This window comes from Chlamydotis macqueenii, chromosome 6 (assembly GCF_036417535.1).
Source record: "Chlamydotis macqueenii isolate bChlMac1 chromosome 6, bChlMac1.mat, whole genome shotgun sequence".
Classification (NCBI taxonomy): Eukaryota; Metazoa; Chordata; class Aves; order Otidiformes; family Otididae; genus Chlamydotis; species Chlamydotis macqueenii.
The window spans coordinates 5,428,039-5,448,251 of NC_141561.1; the positions used below are offsets into that span (position 1 = coordinate 5,428,039).

The following is a 20,213-nucleotide window of genomic DNA, read 5'->3' on the forward strand; positions in this document are numbered from 1 at the left end:
TCTAAATCCTGTTTATTTTCTTCTGATAAGGCTTTCTCTGAGAATTTGTTTAAATCCAGATTTGTGGACTTAAATTGTGTGCTAGTCACAAGTTCTCCCATACATCTCCCCCAGCCTGTTACGTTAATCACTGAGGGATAAAAAACGGCTTTGCTCTCCATCAAACTCGGCCACTGTCTCCATGACACTGATGATGGGTAGCGGAGCCGTTAGTATTCAGTGATTGGCAATGGAACGACAAAAGAGCGGGCAGAGAAGATAGATAGACCCGTGTTCCTGCGCTGAAGAGTGAGCTGCAAGCGGCAGTTGGGAGCTGGGTAAATATTATCTGATTGCTGTAATGACAGCTCGGCTGCCCCTTATGGGAAACGCGCTCTCTGTAAGAGCGGCTGAGTACTGGAATAGATGAGCTAGGGAGGACCAAACATCGCTGCAGGATGGAAGAACTTCGTTGTTAACTGCGTGGGAGGCAGGCCTTAGGAAATGGGGCTGTGCCTCACGTGGAAGGAGCTGGGCTGGGCAACCTCGTGAGATCACTGCTAGTCCCGCATGGTTTGAGGTTCTGTGACATCGCTGGTGACTCCCAGTTGTTTCTGAAGCACATGGGCAGGAGGGAAGGGCGAAAGGCCTCCAAAAGAACTAACAGAGTATATTAAGTTATCTGCATTTTGAAAGAAAACTTTAAAATTTACTTTTATTCAATGTGATGATAAACAGGGCAGCTTTTGTGTTGTGTTTTTTCGGGGTTTTTTTTTCATTTTTATTCCCATAGTGTTCCTGCTATCTTCAAAAGTTGCAGCAGTTTAATAAGTGCTTTTCCTTCCTTGCTTAGGCAGATGTCATTTTACTAGAGTTTAAAAATTTCAGAGGAAATAGTTCTGTTTTGTTTTACATGGTAATAAAACTACTGAATTAAAAACGACATCATCGATTATCCTTTGATATATGAAATGTATCTAAATTAATTATCTGCCAGTGTTTGCTAAAAATGTTTGTATGTGAAAATTCACAATGATAGAACATCTGCTCACCAAAGGACTTATCAAAGGTCTTGTAATAAGCTGTGTAATGAATGTTTGCAGCTTTCAAAAGACAAAATAGTGTGTATGGCATTTATTTAAATAATAGTTTAGATTTCCATCCTACTTTAAGAAAATTAAGCAGTTTTGCCCTGAAAACATTACAATTTAATTTGGAAGCTTTACAGCTAGCAAAGTTAAAAGTGTAACTTGGAAATGCCTAGGTTAAAGCAGCTAACACAGAGAGTAGATGAAAAAGATTCATTTGAAGTCATGCTTAGAGGCACAGTATGTGGCGCACTGCGTCGAGTTGGGTTTGAAACCAGCTCAGGGTGACTTGTTCTCAGTCCCAATCCTTCTGCTCGTTTCTTCTGTGCTTTTCAGGAGTTTGTCTTGCAGACCTTTTTGAGATGTGATCCTGGGAGTAGCTGAAAGCCGTAGTCTTTTCTCCATTGAGCTTCCTGAAGAAGCAGCAAGCATGTATGCGTTCAAAAAATGTATTATGCAAGTTATGTCTCCTGGAAGTTCTCTTGCATGTGAAAATTTGTATTGCTTATGAATGTATGTACTTGGACTAGGAAGGGCATAGTGTAGAGGATGTCCTGTGAAGGTTTCTGCCAAGTTCCTCACCATTCCTTATAAAGACTAATTTTTTATTTATGTAATAAATTTTTATTTATGTAAGTCTTCTGTTGCTACGATTTACTCCTGATGAGGAGGCTTGCCCCAGAGCAAATGAAATAATAATATAATAAACACATTATGGTAATACAGACCAAGGTGGAGAGGCTCAGAGGTTTTCACGTTCCATATAAATGGCTTCTTCAAATACATTTTCTTCTTTCACACGGGAAAGAGAGAAGACTTGTTTCAATGGAAATCTTTTGAGGATTTTCCGCAGATGACAGCATTTTCACTGCTGTTCACCCTGGCACTGTCTAGCTGTCAGTGGCCGAAGGGGCACGTTGTTGACTGTGCAATGGGTTCTGTCATCCTTCCTACATAGGGATAAGTGATGGTCACTTTGACACTCCATCCTGCTGTTAACATTCAGTCTAAGTCTGGCCGTTTGGAAAGAAGGACAACTGCACCGTGAGGAACTTGGTTGCAAGTTTCTGCTGGTTTTCAAGGAGGTAAAAGATAATTGTGAAGAACTGGTTGGTAGTGAGCTTGTTGGGACTTCAACTTCCTTTCTCTGTAGGGCTGCTTGGAGTTGGGACTGGCAAATGATAAGATTACAGGTAATGTTTTTCTATTAGTATCTCTCTATTGTATTAAAGAAGGGATCTGGCTATTCTGCAGTATTTTTGTGTCATTAGAGAACAGCACTATCATGTCATTTCATAGTTTGCTGAGGTACGTATTACTGTGTGACCCTTCGCTGATTAGGTAAAAATTGTCTCAGGAATATTTGGATCTTTCTCATTATCTGAATATTTCTTAGATTTCTCTGTCTATAAAATGTGCCAAATTAAGGCTGAATAATAACCTTCTCTGGTTCAAATCCACAGGAGGGGACTAGGGGTCAGCCCCCTTAATGGAAATATGTTGTTGTCAAAGGAAGAGCAAAAATGAGAGGAACAAGGCTGACCTGAGACTTATCACCTGCTCAGCTCCAAAAGTACTTCAGGATTTGTACGAAGCGGTGCATGTTTGTAGTCTTCTGGTTAATATTGATCTCCAACAGTATTTGCTCAGCCTGGTCCATAAGCTACAGTAGCACTGAGCAAATCTGAAAAATATGAAGAACTATAGTAGCTGTGTGAGGTAAATAAGGAATTGGAGCATGAATATTTATTGGCTAGATTATGGGCTGAGGAGGATGTCTGATGTCAATCAAAGACTGACCAGACTCTAAACAAGATGTCTATGACCTTGGGGGAAGGATATGCAGACTGAAAAAAGCTTGCACGTAACATTAGGGATATATAGCATAAACTGAAGATATGGTGCTTTGCCTGTAGATAAAGCAATTAGTTGATTATTAAGTGCAGAGTAAGTGATAACTAATATGTCAGGAACTGAATAAATAAGCATAAATCATATATATATTCCTGTTTAGGAATGCTTTATACGTATGAACACACACACACACACACACAGCTGGTTAAGCTGCTTTCCACCACAGAAGCATGAATCTGGTTGATCTTGAGGGAGATTTTTGGATCCTTTGAGTAAAACCATACTCTGACTTGGAACACAGCGTTGTGTTGAACTGGGTAGGGCAGAAATAAATGGTAACAGGTTTGTATGCTCTGAATGTAAAACTCTGTTTACTGTTTTGCAAGAGGCATTTCAAGGACTGTCTGTAGTTTAGCGTGGCTGAAACATAAATGCTGTACTGTATGCTGGGCTCTAAAAATGTAGATTTAACTCAAAAGGTTGGAAAAGGATTATAGAGAAGTCTGAAAAGTCATAAATAGGAAGTGCTGTGCATGCTCTTTTTTCCCATCTCCCTTTCAGTTCCAGTAATTTAGGTTTTAGCATATGATGAATTCTGTCATAAATTACTACTGGAATATACTTTTCAGCTGTTGAATAAGTTTTGCAGAAATTAATCTGCAAACCCTTCCATGTTTCAGTGAGAGATCAAAGAAAATCCCAAATGGAAAACATGCTTTTGGGGGGGACGGGGGGAGGGGAAGTACTGAGTTTTTAAGCTCTTGTAATGAAGATAATGTAATTAAAATCAAAGCAAAACTAATTATGAACTTAAAAGTGCAAGTTTTTGGTTGCATAATATCCCTGAAATATGGCAGAATGGGTTCATTGTCATCAGTGCAAGTTCCTGGTCCTGTGGACAGGTGATGCAGTCACCAGGATCAGAGTGAAATTGTTGAGCTCAAATACAGTTGTATTGGCCTTTCCACTTTTCCTTAGTTTTCCTGCTTTTATTTCTGAAAAATTGCTATTTTAACATCCAGTTCCCCGTTTTTTTTTGTTTTTTTTGTTTTTTTTTTTTCTGGGAGTTTTGTCTGGGTACACAGTTAGGGACAAACCAGCTGAGCACTTGTGTGTGTTTATCTTTTTTTATTCATGGCATTCGTGGTCCTTTCCTTGATCTTGCCATTCTCAAATTGAAAAGGAAAGCATGTTTGCACACACGTCTCCCTATTCTATGTGCACCTTTTCTCACCCTTTTCCTTTCTTGAAAAAAGAGAGGAAATTGAAAATTCCAAAGGTTCCTGTTTCACTTCTTCAGCCGTGGTAAAAGTATATATATATTTTTTTAATAAGTGCAAAATTTAATGAAATTGGATGCATGAAACATTCTTACTACATCTTAAGCTGTTTTTATACTAGCTTTAAAAAATTATGCTATTATGAACTTTTATCCTTAAACTTTCATTCATGTAGTGCTATGTCATATCATTCAGAAGCGTCTGTCTGAATGTGGTTTTTGGGTTAGTTTGCACGTGTGGTTTTTATGAATATTTAGTGAAAGCCTAATGAGCAGATTCCCTGCTATAATGGCTCAAGACTTTGTTCGACTGAGTTTTGTTCACTTTGAAGAGTGTTGCCATATGGGGGATTTGGTTTTTTGGTCTCTCAGGTGCTTTTAGCAGATGGAGATTGAAGTGTTCTGAAGACAGCGCACCAAGTAACTGCTGTCTAAGCGGGATGGTGGGGTCACCTAGACCATAGCAGAAGCCTGGCAGATCCCTAGAATGCTCAAGGAATGGACTTCAGAAAGCGGGGAGAGTGCTGACACCTGCAGGGAAAAAACATTCCAGAAATACAACAGCTTCTCTGTGTGGTTCCTTGACAAAGGCAGATATTAATTAGATTCATAGCGAAACATTTACATTCTCATGATAGAACTGAAGCAGCACTCAATTATATAAATGTTATCTCCTCTATAGTTCTTTTCCAGAGCCTTCTTGACCTGCTTTTCATAACTGTATTCCCTTGAATAAGAAGGATCCAGCTACCTTTGACCTCTGCCCATCGATGTGATCACAGACAGTGACTTTTATCCCTCATCGTTTGGGAGCTGAACGCTTGCTTACAGAGGCAACTCCCTTATTAAACTAAGAGCATTCCTGTTGTAGAAAGACATTGGCCACTGTCTTGTGTGCTGGTTTTTCGTTTGTTTGCCCCCTTTTTTTTCCTTGTCTAGTAACAGTGTAATGTAATTTTGATTTTCCAAGTCTAATGTAATTGCATAAATTGTACTTAATTTCCTAATGGAGATTTTGAGCTTCATCCTCTTAAAAATATGCCCATCTTTTGGGGAAAAAAAAAAAAAAACAACCCACAATTTTGGCTTTAGAAACATTGACTTTAAAACAAAGGCACTTTTTTTTTTGTGCAACTTTCCTTCTAAGAAGCATTGCCAGGTGTTTGCAGCACAGGATAGGAGAACCTCCTTAGGGAGGCAGAGCTTTCATTTACCCGTAGAGAGATGATTTCTAACCATCTGCTCTGTATCTCAAAGAACTGGTACGTTACAAATATGTGAATTTTCTCATCTGCTGGGAGTCTGCCTATAAAGTACACATCATACAGAAGGAAACATTGTGCAGAGGTGTCACTGAAAAGAACTGTTTTCTTCAGTTATAAAGTAAGGCCATCTTGGTTTTTTTTGGTTTTTTTTATTATTTTTTTTTTTTAAATAAACCACTAATTAGTGCATGTTTGTGATTAACTAGTCCAATTCATTTTGTAAAGATAGCAGCTGGAAATAAAGATAATTCTGTAGATACACAAAATAAACCAGTTTGAAAAAGCAGTTTCAGAGCAAATAAACCCCTGAGCTAATATTAAGCTGCTTTCTTCCAAACAAGATCTATTTTTCAAAATGGTTTATAAGTTAATGTTTTTTCACTCGGCTAGATTTTTCTTGAGATAGAGAATATAAAAAGCTTAGAGCTCCATAATTTCTGCACTGTTGCATAAAATACAAACCAGGGACTTAATTATATGGAAATAGCTAAAATATTTAATTTTTTAAAAAAAGTAGAAAACAAGATTTTTTTTTTCCAAGCACACATGCTCAAAACTGAGCTATGTATGAAATAGCTTTTTAGAACTTGTTTATGTCCAGTTACGTAGTCTATTTTCATAATCTTCACCCAAAATAAGAACAAATGTAAAATTTATTCATGTAGACCTATGTGACCTCCTGCAGCTTTAGAAGAATCTGATGTGGTGAGAGGCAATGGATGATCTCCCGCCACAGTGCTTGTTGACTACTGTATCCGTGTTCCTCCTCCTCCAAAAAAAGAGGCTGAGATCTTATTTCCTGTCAGCAACCTACCAGTATGTTGGGGCGCTCATTAGCCTTGAGCACGGTGATAGGACGCTTCCCTGTTCCACACAGCTCCTCGTTTGAATGCCATTTACTCGGGCATTTGTGGTGTTATTCGGAGGTTTCCACTGGATTCCTGTTCATCACGGCTGGCAGTAGCACCCTTTGGATGAGTTTTGACTGGCAGTTGACATCGAGAAGTGAAAGGGGATTTTATTACTGATAAAAGCATAAAACATAAGGGAATGGTGCAGAGGAGAAAAGTCTTTAGATTAATGGTGATGTGGCTTTACTGACTGTCTTTCTGCCTTAAATTTTACACTTCCAAGGAAGCGATGTGAAGGGCACTGTACAGCGGGGATCTGTTCCTTCCTTACCGGCTTCATACAGCTGAGGTTTCTTTGGTGACAGCCACAGGATGTACGGACAGGGTTTGATAGACGCGTTGCACTGAAAAGCTACAAAAGAGCAGTTCTGCACATTTCACCATGATTTAATTGATGTCACTGTAAGATTTGTTTATAAATTAGACCAATAATTTTTCATCGGCTTCAAATGTGATTTTCTTAATGCTGGACTCTGCTTGCTGCAGTATAATTAGAGTTAGAATATGACATTTTGGCATAAATAACAGCATTGATTTCTCCTTTTACCCAATTATTGGCAGGACTTAAGAAAGAAACAAGATTTCTTGTTCTGTAGGTATCTTGTGTGTAGGTAGTTGAGTAGGTTCTTGTAGAACCAGTCACTTTTGTAAACTTGGCTGTGTAAGTGTTTTCACAACTTTACATTTTTATATTTATTCATTGACTTTTTTGCTTAGCTGTCAGTTCAGAAAGATATAAAAAAATAACATTTTAAAATATCTAATTTGAAATAATTTATTTTATGAATCTTAATTAGCTAAGTTACCCGTCTCCGAGAAACAGTTGTTCTTGAGTGGCATAAGTAAGTGGATGTGGTAGATAACTGGTTTTGTGCTAGTTTGAATATTCCTGGGTCTGTTAGAATCATAGAATTATAGAATGGTTTGGGTTGGAAGGGACCTTCAAAGGTCATCCAGTCCAACCCCCCTGCAAGGAGCAGGGACATCCCCGACTAGATCAGGTTGCTCAGAGCCTCATCCAGCCTGGCCTTCAATGTTTCCAGGGATGGGGCTTCCACCACCTCTCTGGGCAACCTGTTACAAACAGACATATGTTATACACAGAAAATGACAGTTGACACTGTAGTAGAAGGTTTCCAGAAAAAAAAAAAAAAAAAAAACCAGAAATTTTATTGTGGATTTCAAGAGTATTATATAAAAAAAAAAAAAAAAAACAAAAAAAAACCAGAAAAAAAAAAAAACAAAAAAAACCCAAAAAATGGTTCTTTATTACAGGTTTTACTCACTCTACTGTATATCTTTGAAATGCTGAAACTTGCCAAATTCCCTCCCTTTCTGACTTCCGAGATGTTTTTTCAGGAAGTGCTATCAAAGCAGGACCTTTAATCATCCCCCTCAAAATTTAAGAAAACCTCTGCTATGTGCATGTGAGGTTGTACTTTTAACTGTACAGTCACTCGTTTTTATTTTTTTTATCCAGATAAATGAATTAAACCACTGAGCGCTGTTTGCTGTTGTAGTAAATGCAAGGAATTAAAATATAACAAAAATGCCTTGATTCCTACAGAGTTCTAGAAGTTGCAATGCAGCTAGGTTAAGGAATATGAAACATACCTGCAGAATAGTTGCAAGTTTGACTCTTTTGAAACTGTAGCCATGGGTAGTTTTAGGGACTGACCTTGAAGATCAGGTGTGCACATAAGAAATGATGGGTTGTTTTTAACCAAGTGTTCCCATTGTTATTTCCTAGAGTAACAATACATAAACGTCTCAAGAACTGTGCCAGAAGAGTTTTCCTTTGGAGCTCAGTCAGCTTTACAAGCATGTTTAGAAACACATCTTACAGTGGTCAGACAACACAATATCTATGTGGTGTCCACAAAATAGATATTTTGCTCAGGGACCCGGTTGAGTTGTTCTGAGGGACAGTGGTTTTTTGTTATCATGCTAATTGCTACTTGACGTACCAGACTAAGTTGTTACTATCATAATGCTTCTTGAAAAGTCAAACCACTAAATTACAAGTTGTAGCGATGAAGACCTTGCAAGAGAGTGGCTCGGTTCAGCAGACGCTGAAATTAGTGGTGTACGGGGCACTGACAGCGTGCTAATAGTGATAAGAAAAAAAAAGAACACTGTCTGATGGCTTTTGGTGTGAACTAAACCGGTGGATGAGTCTACAGGTGGAATTGGGGTTAATCCTCTCCTCATTTATACCTGGATTTGTCTTTTAGTAACAGGATTGACTTCAGTGAAGTTCTCACTTGCATCACTGTAAAAATAATCAAGAAACCTTTTCCCAGCGATCTGTAATGTAGGCTTGTGGAAGGAGCTACTGGAATTTATATATTAATAAAATGATTATAATATGTTGCACAGAGGCATCGTGAGCTTTAGTTAATGTTAGTTTTACATTAGTTAATGATGAAGTAGTCTTGAGTTAATTAACTCTAGATCTCAAGGACATCACACTTTGGCTGAATCCAGCAGATGGTTTGGGTGTGCCAGGCTTCCAAAATTGCCTTCTTTAAGGCTGTTGTTTTCAAGGTGCTTCTGTGTTGACCTTAAATAACTAAATCCTTTGTTTGCAGCTTTGTCGGATGAAATATAAAATCATTTTAATGTCAAACTGAGATAGGATTTGGTCATTAAAATAAGCACCTAAAGAAATATTAAAAATATGTATGTTTATATAAAGAATTTTGCTTACAAAATATATATATTTGAAAATTTGATTACTTGAAACAAATATTTGAAAATATTTTCTGAGGCAGAACAGGAGAATGAGAGTATCTCCCTGGTGTTAACATGAAATTAAATCTTGTGGATTTCTAGCTAGTGGGCAAATTTACTTCATGGTGAAATAGAGAAAAACAGAATTTCTCAAAATTCTATTTCACGGGGGCAGTTTATGCAAATGCTGTTCCTGTCTGGTTGGAACAGTTATGGGTTGCTCCCACTGAAGCACTGCAGCTGAGTGTTAGGGCATTACCGTTAGATATCTCATTAAATTGTCACTTCACATTGTTTCTATTGTTTGCTTTGTTTTCTGATTTCAGAATCACTTTGTTATCACTTTTCATTTTCATTGTGCCGCTTTGTTTTCCTTCATTTTTAATCATTGCGTTCTAACACATTCTTGTTTTCAGAGCACCACTTATGTGGCGTAGCAGAGTTTCTGTGTCGTGATCGTGTGACTTGTGTCTCCCAGCTCTGGCTGTGTGATGGAGAGCCTGACTGTCCTGATGATTCAGATGAGTCTTTAGACACATGTAAGTAAAGAAGGAGCCACTCTTATTTTATCTTCCTTTTAGTGGTACCATTTCTAGTTACACTAACTATACAATTGAATGGACGGATTCCTTATTTCTTTTTTTTTTTTTTTTAATCTTTGTATGAAGGGAAACAGGTTACATTCACTGTGTAGGTGAGAGACAAAAGAAATGGAAGAGGTGGAAGGTGTTTTGTCCGTGTGCCACTTTGTAATGAACACTGTCACCAGAGCATATGTTCCCTATGCTCTCATGGAGCTGTAGATGAGCTGTAGAGGGCAGAGGCAAAGTCAGGCACAGGAAAAAATTATTTCTCTAAAACTGGGGGAGGTGGGGTGGAAATGAATAGTGCAAAATGTTTTCAATAAAAGTCTGAAAAGCATGCAAACATCAAAGGGAAGAATGAAAGAAGATGTAAAAACTATGAGGGGGAAGGAAGCAAAGAAAATAAAATGAGGGAAAGCTTTAATAAAACATGTTAATTATAATAAAAGACCTTGGTGTGTTTTTGTTGGGTGTTTGGTTTTTGTTGTTGTTGTTTTTTTTGTTTGTGGTTTTTTTTTTCGCACTGTGGCTAAGAGCTTCTGAAGACCAGAGTAGCAACCGTACAGACCTTTTTCTTATCAGTCTTGTAGACTACTGATGAGGTGATATTAAATCTTAATGTTCCCTTGTTTCCTGCATTCTGAGGAAAATGAGGGAGTTTCCTGACTTTATCCCCAGGATAATCACTTAATGTAAGAGAAGAACTATGTATTTTGTATCAAAGCAATACAGACAATCAGGAAGGCTAGAAATGTGGTTTACTGCTAAAAGAAAAAAGTATCAAGCATCAGACTGTTTAGGACTCTAATCTTTAAAATGAAGGATGGAAAGTCGAGATGTCTGGAAACTATTTCTGTCTGGGCAAACATTGCACTGGTGATTGCAACCTTCCTGCGCCGCGCTTGTGGTGAGCTCTGATTAACCGCCTCTGAAACACTTCGGGATTCTCAAAACCAAAATCCTGTAGTTGGAAGCATTAGGTACATTCAGGATTTTATTACTGCACTGGTGACTGATTACTGTCTTCTCCAATACAGTTTCAAATAAAGTGTTCGTATCTGCAGTTAAAAATTTTTCTGCCAACTAAAGACTATTGTGATAAGAGCACAAACACAGTCACACACACAGTTTCTAATTTGCCTCCTGATACTTAGCACATAGTTCCAGATCGAGCAGCTTGCTGGATCCCCAGATGTTTTCCTCCCAAGAGCTTTGCATGTTAATTGTATTAGACCATATGATCTGTGTTCGGTAATGCCATTCAAAAATTAAAAACATTAAAAACATAGCCTTTGGAGTTTAGCGATGGCTTGAAGAAAGGGGGACAGAGTTGAAAAGCAAGCCTACGCTCTTCCTGACATCAGCCAGCCTGATCCTCTTGGAAACATCTTCCCCTTTGCAAATGCTAACAGTTTCTGTAGGATGTGTAACTTAAGCTGCCCTAAGTCAAGGGTGACATAATTGTTTTTTCTGGTTGTAGAGCAGGAAGATGTTTGAATCTTTATTCATGTACAGCTTACATAGCCCTTTGCCGAGGAGCTGCTAGTTGATGAAGTGCCTGGGCAACACCTGACTGTATGGGCTGAGATGGTAATCGTGTTCGGTCTCGTGCCCTGTCCGCCCTGTTCAACTCAGCCCAGCACTCTGAGAACCAAGCAACGGCGTTGGGATCCTGGGATAAACTTTCCTACATATTTATTCACAACTGTGTTTCAGTCTTGATGGCTCTGTGTTTGTCTAGTCACCATATTTTGCTGTCAAATGTAATATTTCTTGAAATACATGTATGTATTCGAGCTTCACGGGTAAGTTGTTTCTCATTAGAAATTATTATAATGTTACTGAATTTTCCTGCTGATATTTTGCATCATGGTATCTGTAAGGAGTTATAAACTACCTTAAAAATATTCTTATGAAATATTTGAGGACTCTGTGATGTTAATGCCAGGAACACAGTCCCTTCCAGTTTTAGTGTGCCTCTTTGTTTATAGATGAATGCAATCTCTATTTGTCAGCTATTTGCTGACTTACGTACGATGAATTGTTTGATGTAGCCTGACAGATATTGCTAGTTGTTCTTATAGCCACAAACAAATGGAGTTTGATTTTCTGTGGGTTTGTGCCTAGTAATAGGGTTTTCTGGGTTCTAATAATGGGCAAGCATTGATCAAAGCTTTTCCTGCAAGTGGAAGTTCTTAACTTCTCTCTCATGGAGATTTCAAGGTGTCTAAAAGGAGAGAAATTCTCATGCTGCAGCTTTTCCCATGGTGAGAATATGAGATGTCTTATTAGTCTCATCACTCAACCATCTATTTGCAGAAAACTTCTAGGAATGAAATATCTTTGTGACCCCTCTCCTGGTGGCATTTTAACCCGGTTTTGCAGTAGAACCTGAAAGTTCTTAGTCTGTACAAACACGTATGGTATGACTGTATCAAGTAATTTCCTGAGGAATCTATCTGAAATCATACAATTTTGTCCCTTTGTTAGCATTAGTAAAGAGATCTAGGATTGGACAGAAAGGAGAAAAATATGTCATTCTTGGTTATTGTTGAATTCGGCCTTTGCATTGGCAAAGATTGGAGCAGGGCTTTAGGCAGGCACAGCTTCCATGGGCTTTCGTCGAGTGTGATGGAGGTGGCGTGTGCTCTTCTTGAGTAGACAGACAGCTTCCATCACCAGTCTATTCCCCTTCTACTTCCTATCTTCCACTAAACGGTCTCACAAATAGCTTTGTAAAACCAGAAATTAATTCCTAAAACACCTCTGCTTGTGTTTGCCTCTGTTTCTTAGCAGCTGTAGTTCTTCCTACTCTCAGTGGAGTTGCTGCTTTTTATAGTGCCAAGGAACCTGGTTCAGTAATTCGTAATGAAAAGTTTAGTGAACAGATTTTGTTGCACTCCTGTTTGTGAGTTGTTCGTGACAAATTTTTTTTTTCTTTTTTCATTTTATTAATAGAACCCTTGACCAAGTATTTTCTACGCTTTCTTGGGTGGTAAGTCTCTAGGTTGTTCATGAGGGTTTTGCAAATAGTTAGGATTCAAAAATCAACTTACTTAACCTAATCGAATGATGCTAGGTTCTTCAGTAGCCTAAATCGGCAAGTTCACTTGAAATCGATAGAGTGCAATCAGACACGCCAGGATCTGGCCAGACATGTTTGACTTTTATAGATAGTTTTTGGTCTGGAGGTTGATGCAAATGTGTAGAGGACTTCCTTACTGATAAAGGAAAAAAAAAAAAATTAAAAAAACCAATCAACCAAACAAAGCACACAGCTGTCTGTAGACTCATCTGCCAGACTACTTTGGTGGGACAATTACAACAGTCAAATATAATGTTAAAATGCATAGAGTTTAGAAAACAAAAATAGTTAAACCTTTTGTTAGACCTAGTGTCTGTTCACTATTGCCTGCTTTAGGCACTCAGTTGGAAATGCAAGTTTAATATTATTTTTCTTGGGGTTTTCTTTTTTTGGGTTTTGTTTCAGTCTTTTTGCTTATTTGACCATTCTTGGCACTTGTATTGGTATTAAGGTGTAAGCATTTGCCTATTTCAGCCACTTTTACAGGGGCTTGAGTAGGGAAGTTCACTAATTGTGCCTCAAAGACCCAATTTACAGCGCTGTCTTTTTGGGATACCAGTGTGTGTTGCGTTTTGGAGTTGTACCTTTGAATAACATATTCATCTCTAAATAAGCCACGCAGTTGCACAAGGAATATCAATGACTTCTGAAATGTAGATGTTGGATTTGTTGTATTATTACCTTGTTTCCTCCTCAACCTCCTACTAACAAGGTTGAAATGTAAAAGGTATACTGGCAACTGACTCCATCCATTTAATACTTAAGGACTTTTTTTTGTGTGTTTGCAGCTTCAGGATTATCTGGCTTGCATGTTGTTTTCTAATCTCAGTTCACAGGCTCCTCTCTGTCAGAAAGCATTGTGCTAAGGGAAGGTGAAACAAAGGAGCAGGAAACGAAATTGCTTATTTGGTTTAGTTTCTTTCTGGAACTGTACACATTGATTGTGTTTGGTTTTTCTAATGCTTGGTGCAGCAGCAGTTCCAGCAAGGGCTGGTTTATTGTCTCTTAGCCCTGAAGCAGAGGAAGATGCTGTACCACTGCCTGATACTTGCCCTGTGAAGAGAGACTTGAGGTCTGGCACAAGTATACCCTGAGCTCTTTCCATGTCATTCTGCGGCACGTTGCAGGCAGCAGTGCTTTGCTGTGGCACGGGTACCTTTTAGAACCATCCGTGACCCTAAGTATTGCTTGAACATCATTAATATCTTACAAGATGGGGGGAAAAAATGGAGTACAATGAGATCTCCAGCTACCAAGACATGAAAGTACTTGACGCTCAGTTATTTTAGCAGCATCAAAACTTGGAAAACAATTCACTATGCGCTGCTAGACTGCAATTCTGTCTCTCATATTGTCCGCAGCTGCACTTTCTTTGTTATCATGGCACTGTTGTTCTTCTATTTGAGCTTCCGTAAATGGTGTCCAAATGACTGTTTGCATACATGCAGCTCACACAATTCATTTGTAGCTGGCTAATCCTGAACGGAAAGAACAGTTTCCATTAACAAACCCCTGGATTTGAATGGTCACTGTCTCTAGAAGTTTGAGTAGATGCAGCCTTGTAACGTGTTGGACTTATCTCTGATAATACTATTTCTGTGGGATTTTGAGGGAATATTATCTTCTATAGTCATGATTAAACTGAAGTTGGAGGAGCAAAAGAAAGGCAGAAACCAGAAATACATTGTTTAAAACCTTAAGTCTCAGTTTGTTTGCTAAAATAGCTTCTTTCATTCTCTAGATACTAATTATGTGAGGCTAGTTTCACAAGCTTAAAAATTGTTAATTGGGTGCCTCAAATGTAGTTCTTTTACCAGCAAAGGGTAAGATAATTGGATGCCGTATTGCTCCTGTGGTATGAAACAATAAAGATAAAATTTCCTAAAGCTCCTAATTCTTTTATGGGTAGATTTATGGGTAGATTTATTGAAATTCAGTAGAAACCAGGTTCCCAAACCACTCATAAGTAGCTTTGGGAAATCCCAGATCAATAGATAACTTGCATGCATTGAAGATGAGCTGCCATGGGGTTATTGAAGGTAAACGAAGAAAACGCTGGACATGAGGGAAAAATTTTGTCTTGTGTTTTCACTCTTTTTATAGTTTTGCTCTATCCAGTTAATATTGAACTGGCTAAATAAAATGGCTTCTTACACCTATTCTTCAGCAAGAAGACCACCATGTTGGTGGTCGTATTAATTTAGACTGATTTGTTTGAGGTGATGACTGCGTAGTGACTTTCTTTCTGAATCAGGATCTTTTGTATCAGTAGCATAAAACTTAACTTCTCCAGCTTTCGTAGGAAGTAAACCACAACAAAATGACAAATGTCAACAAATGTTATGAAACTGCTGTAGTTGACATAAAATTAATGCAGTAATACAGTATCGCCATGCTTTTATGTTAGCTGGTGAAAAGAAGTGCTTCTGACAAAACAAGATGAATGTTTTGAAGCAGGCTTACCTTTCCCAATACTATTTTTGTAGAGCTGGAAGAAAACACACTTGCCACTGAGGATCTCCTTGTGGTTTAACCTGGCAAAGCCACTATGATTGGTAACCACTGTTAAAGAAAAGATGTATAAAGATGCATTTATTATGGCCAGTGTTTTTGCTGTCCTATTTTCCGGCACACAGCCTCTCAGGTCTGCTGTGCTTGATCTTGTTCAGATAGTTTGCTGTTGTCTGCCCCCCTTATCCCATGGTGAACATCTGCGTGACTGCTACCTGGGCTTCAGCTTCTGACCTCGACTTTCTCCTTACTCCATCGTTTGGGAAAACTGCTGTGCTCGGCCCCTCCAGGAAAGGTCATTTTGCGGGTGTGATGGGATTGCTGATGTTCTGATAGTTAACCGAATATTAGAGCAAACAGTCTGGAAAAGACGAATGTCGATGGTGCTCATACCCTTTAAGCCTTTTGGAAAGGTTATAGAGAAGCACCCCCTTGAGACAAGTCCTGCATTGCCGCTGGTCTGGAGGAGTTCAGGTTGTTCCACTACGGCATTTGGGACTGGTGTTGATGAGGCCCTGTTGTCTGCCTCAGGGGGTTCATACTTTGGTGTTCCTACATTTCTCACCACTAACTCTGCTCCTTTTACCTCTGGGCCATGTGACCTTTGGGTGCAGGGGACCACTCATCTTGGGCCAGGGAATAACCATTACGTTTTGGCACTTATACGCTGACTGTGACAGAAACTAAGTCATGCTATTGAGGCCCTAGAGAACATTTAGAGGCAATTCCTTTTTATAATTTCCCAGCGGAGGGTGATATTACCTCTGAGACATACTCATATTGTCAAATTGCTAGAATACGTGCATTATCCTTCTGTGAATAAAACTAGTTCCCTCGTTTTGTGTGAGCGTGAGTGACTTTGAATACTTGGTGTGATTAAACATATGGCTGTGACTCCTGATATGTGATGCTTTTTTCCTAATATTATTTGGACTTGTACCGGTTGTGCATGTCCGGGTGTTGGCAGCCAGGGATGTGAGGGGAGGCCAGGGCTCTGCCATGCCGGACGCAGCCAGTTCCGCCATGGCCTCAGGGCAGGGCTGGTGGCAGCTTGCAAAGCGTGTTGAAGAAAGGGCAAAAGGATGCCAGGCGGTGAGGAGTGAGGAAAGAAGCAGTCCTGTGAGCACCCAGGTCGAGGAGGAGGAGGGGGTGGAGGTGCTGCGGGTGCCTGAGCAGAGATTTCCCCCGCGGCCTGTGGGGAGGACATGGAGGAGCAGGGGGAGATTTCCTGAAGAAACTGTGGCCTGTGGAGAGGAGCCCACGCTGGAGCAGGTTCTCCCGACAGAGACTGCAGTCTGGCTCTAAGATAAATTAATTTTAACAGACTTTTGCCTGTGATTTTAACTGGTGAGAGATCTCTTGTCTTTATCTTGAACTGATGACCTGGGCCATTTTTTCTCCCCTGTGCTGTTGAGGAGGGCTGGGTGAGTGTCTGGCCACAGTCAGCCCAACACAGGACTATCTCTGTCTGATCCCAGTGTTAAATGGTCTGGGTCTGTACAGCCCCATACAGATCTGAACTTGCAGTGAATGAAAGCCAAGTGCATGTGCTGGTGTAACGTGGAATGCTGGTACAGGGCTGAACACAATGGGGAGAAACTCTTCAGCAGGGACTGTTGTGATAGGACAAGGGGCAATGGTTTTAAAATAGAAGGAGGCAGATTCAGACTGGACGTAAGGAAGAAATTTTTTACACTGAGGGTGGTGGCACACTGTCCCAGGTTGCCCAGAGAGGTGGTGGATGCCCCATCCCTGGAAACATTCCAGGCCAGGTTGGACGGGGCTCTGAGCAACCTGATCTGGTTGGAGGTGTCCCTGCTCCTTGCAGGGGGGTTGGACTGGATGGCCTTTAACGGTCCCTTCCAACCCAAACCGTTCTGTGATTCCATAATCAAAAGGAAGGTATATGGCTTTTGCTTGGAGCTGCATTGTTTTCTGATATCTGAAGTACAGAGTTGTTTTGGAAGTGACATGCTGCAGTTAGGTAAATCTTTGAATTTGGTGAGGAATAGGATTACTTGCTTCCACTAATTTTTTTTTTTAATAATTTTAAAGACTAAACTCTTCCTTTTAATTTCTACTCTGATTTCCAGTCTGAACGTTCTTTAACGATGTCCTTTACATAGTCCATACACCAAATTCTGTTTCAGCCAATCATAATTGCCTTAAAAGGTAGCTGAAGACTTTGCAATAGATTTTTATTATTGTTCTGAAGTTAATGTATTATGTATGTGGATATTTAAACAATTATTTGCAACTTACAAATATAAATAATTAACTTTTATTATAGGACAATAGTTTTTTGGAGGGCTAGCTCGTTTCTGGTTTACTAGTAATGATTCATGTCTTGCAAATGTGTAGCAGGAGATCTGTGTGGTGCACAAAATGTTTAAGACAGAAGAATTTATTTACTTTTTAAATGCTTTGAGCTCATAATGTGAAAATATCTTTAGACAAGATTTTCCCTTGTATTCAGGAAAGCAGGAGTTTGTGACCATCAGAGTACATAAAATGCACTTTCATTTTGCACTTCCACATGGGGCAAGTTTTTTAAAAAGTACTTGTTTGCAGATTTGAATTTTGGGAGATGGTGTCAAAATCACAAAGTATCTGCTTTATATGAAAGCTGAGAACAACATGGGGAATCAATGGTATTGTTACTGCACAGAAACTCAGCATCTCTGGCAAGGTGTCCAGGTTCAAGTGGATATAATTTCTGTAGCTCTCTGGCTGCATATTTTGTTTTGGAATAAAGTATGGAACAAGAAGTTAAAGACTGAAGGACTTAAAGGTCACTGTATCTCTCAGTGACACGGTCATTAGAAATACTGCCTTTTTTTTTTTTTTTTTTTTGGTCAATGGCTGATTATCCAAACGGTGCATGGCTTTCCAAGAGTGGTTCACAAGGAATTCAGTTAAATGATTGCCACCAAAATGAGTCTCCTGTAAGGTCTGTGGAAACCTGTAGGTATAATACAAGGCCAGGATAGAGCCTTTGAAGGATGATGCCCAATATCTAAAACTCTGAAACAGCTCATTTATGGATTAATTGCTTGCTAAAATTGCAGTTCCTACACAGAAGCAGATCTAATGGGATATATACTCATAAGAAAAGAAAATTAAAAGATCAGTCTTTTGAAAAACCTATAGAAGTAATTCATACTTTGACCAGGACTTTGTTTTCAAGTTTTTAACCCAAAGCAATTTAATTTTCTTAGCTAAGTTCTAAGTTATACCCTAAAAAAAGTGCACATGTGGAGAGAAGAGAAGGAAAGGTTGTCCTGGCTGTTAAGCCTAACCTAATGACTCCCCTACCCCCGCCAACATTGACATTCTTGACATTCTGAAACAGATGTTTCAGTCTTAATCACAGTTTGGGCGTGGGCCATCCTTCAGGTGCAGATGCCATCCTCTCTGGTGTCACAGGAGTGATGTGTCTCCTGCACTATCAACACAGGAGACCCCAGTGAGGAGCTAAACAATAGCACTGTGGTTGAAAGACATGGCACCAGTGAGTCCCTAAGACAGACTAGGGCAAAAAATGCCTGTCTGCCTGAAAAAGTGGGGTAGTAGCTGATCATTGGGCAAGTGACGGAGTGGAGAGGTGTAAGGATGCAGAATGCTGGTTTTGTTCGTTTTTTTTTTTTTTAGAAGCTCTTTATTGTATTTAATATGTACTTTATTTAGTTTGATGTGTACTGATCTTAACTTCTTTCCATGGTGTTTTTATCCCTATTTCCATGCACACTTATTTGTAATCCATTTAATTTGCACTTTCTTTTAAAACTTAAAAATTTTATTACTTATTTTCTTTTCTCCACGTTCCTTTCATACATCCTTGCAACTCTTTCAGGACCTCCTGTACTTCAGCTATCCCTTTCACTCGGGCTGTGTGTTTTTGCCCACTTTTTTTTTCTTTAGCCCAAATCCTCACTGTTGCTTTATTCATTATTTTCCCACTTTTCTTTTCTTGCTTTTTTTTCTTAGTTCTGCTGACAGAACTACTATGAAAACTACTTTTCATCCTCTGTGTTCCTTTATTTTTTCGATCCTCATCGTAAACAGATTCCCTTTTTCCTCTCATAGGTCTCATCCTTTTCTCTTCACTGATATCCTAAGTCTTATTCCTTCATTTTCTGTCTCAGTTTCTATCTTCCCATTACCAGTCCTTTGTCTCTCTGTATTGTCATGCTACTGCTGTACAACAAGCAGCATCCACAGACGAGAGTATTTTGGAAAATAGGGACTGCACCTTAAGCAGGATAATTCAGCCAAATATCAAGATGATTGTGAGAGCATTGATTGTTTAGACTATCATCGCACTCTCTACCAGGAATAGCTTGTGTGAAAGGGAGGTAGAGAAATTACTGTATCGCAGCATTGTCTATTGATTAGGCATTGATAAAATTTAAAAGCATATTTAGAAAAAAAAAAAGTAAGTATATAGCATCATCAAAAGCCTTTTTGGCTTTGCTTGTATAAAAAGGCAACTTTGATAATGCAGGGATTTATAAATTACAGCAATCATATGGATGAAACTTCTTGTTGAAAGATTTTTATCTGAGGTGATGCTACTTCGCTGTGGGCCCCAATTGCAGTGCGGCTCATTACAAATGTTTATAATTATAATGGTACATCTGGCCTGTAAATCCTATACTGGGAGAAATGTAGTTTACCTAGGTAGTGGGCAGGATGGTATTCTTTATTTGTCACTTAAAAAGTGCTAAAGTGTAATAACCATTTTTCTTCTCAAAATTACTGATGAAAACAACTCTCATTAGGAAGCAGATGGCTTTCTGGAAGAAAAGTAAAATTTTTCTTTTTGAAAATAGGGCTGTGATTTAAAATAAGAATTTAGATGTGTTATTAGCAACAAAAGGCACAGTTGTTTGAGTCAGCAAAGAGGGCGCTTTACTATGGACGA

The 20,213-nt window shown here is 39.0% G+C and overlaps 1 protein-coding gene across 1 annotated transcript in view; it reads left to right on the top strand.

The window, feature by feature from the left end:
- LRP1B (LDL receptor related protein 1B) overlaps positions 1 to 20,213 on the top strand; it is a 579,931-nt gene that overhangs the window by 38,822 nt on the left and 520,896 nt on the right. The window contains exon 4 of the mRNA XM_086750558.1: positions 9,526 to 9,648. Within this exon, the coding sequence (XP_086606684.1) occupies positions 9,526 to 9,648 (123 nt within the window). The remainder of the gene's footprint in view (positions 1 to 9,525; positions 9,649 to 20,213) is intronic.